Source organism: Fukomys damarensis, unplaced genomic scaffold, assembly GCF_012274545.1.
Source record: "Fukomys damarensis isolate Sample0158 unplaced genomic scaffold, DMR_v1.0_HiC HiC_scaffold_32, whole genome shotgun sequence".
Taxonomy (NCBI): Eukaryota; Metazoa; Chordata; class Mammalia; order Rodentia; family Bathyergidae; genus Fukomys; species Fukomys damarensis.
Genome location: NW_022900944.1, coordinates 32,688,533 through 32,696,707, shown reverse-complemented (window position 1 = coordinate 32,696,707; position 8,175 = coordinate 32,688,533). Strand labels below are relative to the sequence as shown.

The 8,175-nt window shown below is 41.6% G+C and overlaps 1 protein-coding gene across 2 annotated transcripts in view; it reads right to left on the bottom strand.

Moving 5' to 3' along the window:
* The window catches only part of Zfp90 (ZFP90 zinc finger protein), an 11,992-nt gene extending 10,059 nt beyond the window's left edge, over positions 1–1,933 (bottom strand). The window contains exons 1-2 of one of the 2 annotated variants that reach the window (XM_033758011.1): positions 1,742–1,933; positions 1,491–1,555 (exon numbers count right to left, since the gene is read on the bottom strand). In XM_033758011.1, coding sequence (XP_033613902.1) covers positions 1,491–1,523 — 33 coding nt within the window. In that variant the 5' untranslated portion in view covers positions 1,524–1,555; positions 1,742–1,933. The remainder of the gene's footprint in view (positions 1–1,490; positions 1,556–1,741) is intronic. The other variant, XM_010612321.1, reaches the window with a different exon arrangement.
* Positions 1,934–8,175: the final 6,242 nt, after the last annotated feature.

Sequence of the window (8,175 nt, the reverse complement as noted above, 5' to 3'; positions counted from 1 at the left end):
AAAAAAAAAAAAAAAAAAAAAAAGGCCGGGGAATTAGCTCAGTGGTTCCGCCGCCTGCCTTGCAAGCACAAGGATTCCAGTTCAACAGAAAGGACCATTGCCCAGATGAGGTATTAAGTCATTCCAAGTCTCACCGCCTTCTGAGGGAACACTTTGTGTGTAAAGGTGAGAATGATAGTAATTTGCTCTGCCTCTCCTCAATCCAACTGTCTTCCTCTAGTATTACTTGCTTTACTCCTTAAACAAGTAGTTCACTCCTATAACAAGTAGTTTTAAAAATTTATATATATATATACATGTGCCATACATTTTATAAGTTTACTGTTACCACTTTTCAATATTACTAGTATTTTATCAGGATTGATCTTAATTGTATCATACACGTAGCAACAATCACCTATTTTTCCTAAACTTTAGAGAGCATGGATTAAAAGATCCAGATACAGGGCCAGGGATTTAGCTCAGTGGTTCAGTGGCCTGCCCTGCAAGCATAAGGATACAAGTTCAATCCCTGGTACCGAAAAAAACAAAACAAAACAAAACAAAAAGATCCAGATAACCTCTGCATTTTATATTTTCAATGAAATACTTCATGTAAATCAATGGACAACTTCAGAGTTGCAATGTCTATAAAAATGCCACCTGTGCCACAATAATAAACAGGCTCACAAATTAGCTTCATTAAGATGGAGGATGGACTTTTGGGGTTGTGCACTTGTACACTTTTGTTAAAGCAGAAAAGGGCTAGCAGGCTGAGGCAGGAGGATCGCAAGTTTGAATCCCACCTGGGCAACTTAGAATCTGTCTCAAAAAGAGTTGGGAGGCCTGGGGATTTAGCTCAGTGATGCCTCCGACATCCTGGCACGCACAAAGTCCTGAGTTTGATCCCCAGTACCTAAATAAATAAATATATAAATAACTGGGGATGTAGCTCAGTGTGAAGGCCATGGGTTCAATTCCCAGCACACACACACACAAAAAAAGCCAAACTGACAGTAAAAGACATGAAAAGCTCAGGGCAAGTCAGTCCTGGTTTGTTTGTTTGTTATCCTTGCCCATGAAAGCCCACCACCAGTCTCTTCCTAGGCATATCCTGACCAAACTTCGGAATTTTAAGGCCTCCCCCTGGCCCCCGGTACTCTCCCTTCCAGACTTACCAATAGTCACTTTCTCTACAGTTTTCTATCCTCACTCTCTCCTCTCTCACTCTCTCCACTCCTCACTGACAAGACTTCAAAGAAGTGGCCCCGCACTCAGGACTCAGCAATGACACTTCCAACACATTCAACCTTAGCTACTCTCCCAAGATTGCACTGCTCTGATGCAGTCTTAACAACTCCCGCACTTGACCAGCTCAGGACACGCTGGGGTTTCACGTGGTTAGGAGCCTCCGAGGTGGCAATCAAGCCAAGACTGTGTATCTCTAGGAGAAGAACAATAATTGTCCCCAACACGTCCTGGCCCCGGCCCGACCCAAACGCGCGGCTCACCTGAGGCGCGGCGGTGGGCGGCCTGGGGGCCATTCCTGCCTCGCGGGGCGGATCCCGGACAGGGACTGCGGAGAAAGGAGAAGGCGCTCACTGGGATGCGACCGCCGTCCCTCTCGGCCACTGTGCCGCTAGAGGATAAGGATCGCGGGCCCCGCCCCTGCCCGCTGCTCCCGCGGTCCCTTTCGGTCACGCCCATTCCCAGCCTCAGGGCGGTGGGCGAGGCCCCTAAATCCCGAAGGTGCCACGACAACCCGAGCACTAAGAATCACCGCCTCCAGAGTGCTCCGGATTCGCGACCTCGAGCCCAACCAGGGCCTCGGGTCGGCCCCTCCCGCCCCGGCTGCAGGCTTTCTCCTCTCCGGTTCTTTTTTGCAGGAGGGACAGATGCCCAAAGCGGTGTCCGCCGCAATGGGGGGCGCACAATGGCCGCAGCGGCAGGCCAGAGTCTGAAGTGCGCCTGCGTATGCGGAACCTCACGCCAGGACCATGCGCACTCGAACTACACTCCCCAGAATCCCTCGCGCATGGTTTCTGCAAAGGCAGTCTCTGGTGGTGCTGTGAGACTTGGTGGTGCTGTGTGCCCTGGTGGTGACCCGGATAGTGCAGAGGGAGGCTGGCAGTGTGGCTTGAGTAGTTGGGTTTAATGACTGAGCTCCTCCTGTGTGTCAGTGTCATATCGCTAGTGGTGACATCCAAATGTGGGGTGGTGTAGGTGTCGGTGGACAAGGTAGACGAGAAAAATGTAAACATAGCAACAAGGTAATTGCAGGTCTTGACTTCAGCGACAAGAAGAGACATAAAGGAAGTGAGGCCACCCGTGGGTCACTATAAAAGATTTGAACCCTGAGACTCCCTAAACTAAGACACTCCATGAAATATTTAATATTAATGCAAGGAGAAAAGAACCACGATAAATCTGTGAACTGAACAGTGACCAAACCAAATTGCTACAATTTGATACAGGGATGATATAAGAGATAAAATAGGAACTCCAAGAGATATAAGGGAAATACTATAATTCTGAAGCTGTTAGGTGTCTGATACGCCATGTTTATGATCTTTGAAATTGAAAAACGAATTCTAGGAACAAGAGAGGCTAAGAGTAGGAAATATTTATTGAGAGGATAATTCCTGAGAGGCAGGAGAGGTCCCAAATTGGTTACCAGGACCCCACTTTTGAGGGGAAGTGTTATACAGCAAAAACCACATGGATATAATGTGGGTTAAAACCATGAATAACCAATAAGGTTACAAGTATAGTAACATTGATAATAGTGATCCAATGGGAAAACAAGTATAAATGAAAAGAATGAAGACTTTTTCTAGGAAATGATGGATCTGGAGGTCTTGGTCACCCTCTGAGGTGACTGATGTCTATTTAGACTTCACTGGGTCAGGTGCTGCCACTTATCTTTCTTGTCCTTTGGGGGGAAGTATGAAAGCCTGGTCATTTTGTCTATCCTGAGGCCTGGTCCGCAACAGATGCATCTCTGGTCAGTGTTGTAATGTGTTTTTATCATTTGCACTGATTCTGTCAAGGGCCCAACTCTATCTGACTGCCTATATTTCTACCTATCTTAGCTCTCTGTAATACTAGCATGTTATTTGATTCATTGGTATCCCATTGCTCAGGATTTTGTGCTTGAAATAAGTCCATAAATAGTAGAAAGTTTCAAAACAAAGATAGGTAAACTGTTAGATACAGCTATTAGATTTGCAGATCACAAAAATCTGACTATATTTATTTCCTAAACTCATAGTTGTAGGAGGAGGGGTAAGGAAAGGAGAAGGAAAAAGAAGGATCTTGCTAAGTTGTTAAATTGCTCAGGCTGGGCTAAAACTTGGCAATTCTCCTGTCTCAGCCTCTCATAGTGCTGGGATTATAAGCATGTGCCACCGTGTGAGGCCTCAGATGTGAATTCTTAACTTTAGCACATAACACACTCACAAGATAGAAAATGATTGCTACCTCAAGTGCCAGGAGGTAGCCTGGGCCCCGATATACTGTGGGAAGGAGAGCCACGCCTGCTTCCGACCCAGCCGCCATCGCTCCAGTGCCAGGAAGGTAGCCGTGTGGGTGCCCCTGAAAGCCCATAAGCACCCCCCCCCACTCTCAGACCTCCTGACTGTGCCAGTCTTTGGACTCACTCTGCAGAGGCAGAGGTGGTCATCAAGGGTATTTTTCTGAGTTCCCAATTTTGAACATCTTTAAAGAAAGAGCATGGGAAATCTGTAATAGAACGTTGTGGAGTTCAACCATTCAGAAGGTTGGGGCACTCAATCTGGGCCTTGCAGCCTGAGGTCAGTCAGTGTCATGGGGTTCAGCCATCAGCTAACTGAGATCAGGGGTCTTGCATCATCGCTCTGTCAGAGCCATTAAATGGTAAATACACTATATTGAAATTTTGTTCACTGCAGACATGTTCTGGACTGCTTCTTGATTTCAATTTAATTCAAATGTTTTAAGGGTGATAGACTAGTGACTACCACAGGTGGTCAGTGCCCAAGTTGTGCTTGATCTTAATGTGTTGCTGGTTGTATCAGTTGGGATAAAGGATTGCCATTGATTTGATGAGCTGTTTTCTCTGATGTTATGAAGATGAGAACGTCTGTGGGTTGTTAGAGACACAGAAGCTAGGGTGCAACTATATCAGGAAGATTTGGGTGATAATCCAGAGATTAAACCAAGGACAGTCCGACAACAAAAATTAAAATGAGAAAACACTTAAGCAAGACACAAGGAGAGATTCCCAGTTTACCAATGGCAAACAGTAGAGCAAATGAGGATGAAAAGGCCGATAGTGAACCACCAGGACACCCTGAACTCAAAGCACAGGAAGTAACAAAACAGATCAATCAGGCTCTAGAAAAATTCAAAACAGAAATAATTTCCCAGATAACCACAGAGATAGTGAGCAAAATGGAAGTCATGATTTGAGACTCTAGAGCAGAAACTGACAAAAAAATAGATGAGCTCAGGACCATGATAGAAGCCATGAAGGCCCAGCATAAGAAAGAAGTGGAAAAAATAAATGCTCAACATAGGAAAGAAATGGAATCCATAAAACAGATTCAAACAGACATCCAGCAGATTAAACACTCTATTGAAAGTGTACACAACAGAATAAAACAATGCGAAGATAGGCTCTCAGATATAGAAGATAAGATTGCAGTCAGTGACCATGAAAAGAGAGGTCTCTTAAAAACAGTAAGAGATCATGAGAAATCGATCCAACAACTCCTAGATGATGCAAAGAAGAATAACATAAGACTGATAGGTATCCATAAAGTAGCAGGAGAAAATACAAATGACTTAAAAAAGCTGTTCACAGAATTAATGACAGAAAACTTCCCAAACAGAGGGGAAGGATTTGACATTCAGATAACTGAGGCATATAGGAGCCCAACTAGCTACAATAAAAAAAAGCTATACCTAGACATATAATAATCAAGATCCCAGAAACCCAACAGAAGAATAAAATACTACAAGCAGTAAGAGAAAAACAAATCACATACAAAGAATCAGAATCAAAGCAGACTTTTTAACACAAACCCTTGGGGCAAGGAGAGCCTGGAATGAGATAGTTCAAGTACTAAAAGAGAACAAACTCCAACCTAGACTGATGTATCCAGCAAAACTCTCTTTCAAAATGGAGGGGGAAATAAGACACTTCCATGACAAAGAACACCTGAGAAACTACATGAATACCAAACCAGCACTACAAGCAATTCTAAACAAGATCCTAGAAAAAGACAATGAAAGCAACACACCATGAGGCCCAAAAGAGCAAATTAAATAGGCAAGGCAAGAAATTAAAAGGAGAAGGTGAAAACGTAAAAAGAGTCAACAAAAGGCCAATAACATGTCAATAACAAGTCAGTACATATCCGTTATAACCAGCAATGTCAATGGCCTCGACTCACCAATCAGGAGAAATAGACTGGCAAAATGGAATAAGAAGCAAAATCTAACAATATGTTGTATACAAGAAACACACTTAGTGCAAAGAGAAGCCCATAGCCTGAAAGTGAAAAGATAGAAAACAATTCTCCATGTGACAGGAGTCCAGAAAAAAACAGGGGTAGCAATCTTATTTGCAGACAAAGTAAAGTTCAAACCAAAACTGATTCTAGTATTATTGATGTAGGACATGGTACTATCATACCTCTCTATGAATGTAAAATATCTTGTACCTGCTTTATGATACATAGTAGGGACCGTACTCTATCAGAGCTACATTTAATGATATTACTCCAGAATGTTCTCTTTCCAGATGATGGTTAAGATGCTAATAAAAAAAAATGGTGCTAGGTACCCCAACAGCAACAGAACTTTGCTGTTTTCTGGATATTATTCTTTTCTTTGTTTTTTTGTTTTGTTTTGTTTTTAAGGGAATGTGCTAAATGTCTATAATTTTGTTTAGATGGCTGCAGAACCTGGAAAATCTGTTGCTGCTATCGATGCATAACATACTGCTATTATTAGTCTTTTTATATAAATATAAATATATATATATATATGTGCACATATATATAAATTGAATTTAGGAAAACTTTAACAGTGTGCCAACTTTGGAAAAAGTCATCCCAATTTACTGTGTTGAGTTGGCATTGTACAGAAATGGACAGCCATATTGGTCTAGAAATGTTAATTTTTAAAATTTTTTTCCATGTGTACAGGGGTAACACATTGTACTAAATATGTAAGGTCATACCTACGTGGGTTTGATTACAGAAACTAATAAAGTATTCTCTAAATAATGAAAAAAAGAATAAGATAAGACTCTAAGAGAAAGAAGCAATTTAAATATGTTCAGTGACCATTTTCATCTCCAGAATTAAGGATTATTTTAATGTTACATCATTGCCTTTTCTCTTTTACTTTCCTTTGTAGTTTTATTTTAGGATTCCCTATTTTTAATGTTCATACAGAGATTTCTTTAACTGAAATACTGAATAGTTTCTTTGGTGTGAAAAACTATAATAGTACACAGGATCCTAATGAGATAATTAATAATGTGAAATAGGAAGTAAAGGGCTAAAGGTGTAGGGAAAGTGGGAAGGGTGGAGGAAAGGTAATAAGGGAGAGGAAAAAAAATGAGAAACTGAAAAAATGGAAATAAAGTGTGGAAGGGAAGGAGGGGGTGAAGGGAGGGCAGGGACAAGGGGAAAAATGAGAATCAAGACCTATTATGTAAAGGTACAGAATCCCATTGATGAATGTAACTATATTGTATACCTAGATTGTACCAATAAACTCAATAAAAAGAAAAAAAATATGTCACAGAACAAAATCAGTGTGGAGGGCTGGGGATTTAACTCAGTGGTGCCACCACCTGCCCTGCAAGAGCAAGGTCCCAAATTCAATCTCCTTAAAAAAAAAAAAAAAAAAAAAAAAAAAAAGAGTGTGGAACTGATCAGAGGTTCAGTGTTCTAAAGCCCTTTTATTGTTTTGGAGGATAAAGATGGAGATGTCAGTGGGGTGGCCATGCATTGTGACGATCCCTTCAGCACCTTGGTCTCTCACCTTTTTCTTGATTTCTCTTTCTTTTTTATAGATGACCTCCCAGGAGGACTCTTTAATTCTTTAGTCTTCAGCCTTTGCTGAAACTGAAGTGTAAAATTCAATATCATATTAGCTGAAAATATTTGGGGGAAACAGCCTATTGAGTTTTTATGCCTCCAAAACTTGCTTTAGCACATTCCCTCCAGTCTTCGAGAAGATACTCTTCTGTTGATTTGAAGCCAAGTTCTCCCTCTGGTGACCATCAGCCCATATCTTATCTGTCATTCCACCTCTGCCTCCTCCAGGTTGTCTTCTGGCCTTTCCTGTCTGACTCACACACCACTCTCAAGTCTTCTCTATCCAGAAGTGAGGGAAGGAGGGAGGAAGGGACAGAGAGGGGGAGCTTTTTCCTTGCTCCCTTTTATCTTTCAACTACCACTTAACCCCTACCTTTATCAGCCAAACTTCTAGAAAAAGTCTTGTCAAGTCCAAGTCCTCTCTTCTGCTCACTCTTTGTCTGGCTGTATTTCAGCTTCCATCTTCACTTGCCTTTGATACTAATCTGCCAGTTGAACTCAATGAACATCTGTTGGATTTTGTCTTACTTTGTCCACCCCAAACCAAACTCTTTCTTCCCTTGGCTCCCAATACAGTTGGCCTCTTACCTTTATTCAATTTTCCACAATTTCACTTACCCAAGGTCAACAATGGTTTGAAAATATGAAATGGAAAATTCCAGAAATAAACAATTAATACATTTTTATGACTTTTATCAAATTGAGCACCATCCTGAGAGGCATGATAAAATCTTACACTGGCCCATGCTGGACATGAATCATCACTTTGCCCAGAAAAGCCACCTATACACTCAGGCCTTTTAGTTACTTAGCCATCTCGGTCATCAGATTAACTGTCTTCTTACTGCAGTGCTTGTGTTTAAGAACAATAAGATATTTGGGGAAACACATTAACATTCTTTTTCATTTGGTTTGCTTGATTTGTTTGGTTTTGAGACAAAGTCTCGATATGTAGTTCAGGCCGGCCTTGAACTCACTGTGTAGTCCACATTAGCCTTAAACACATGGCAATCCTCCTGCCTTGGCCTCCTCAGGGCTGGGATTATAGATGTGTACCATCACACCCAGCTCACATTATTATTATTATTATTATTATTTTTTT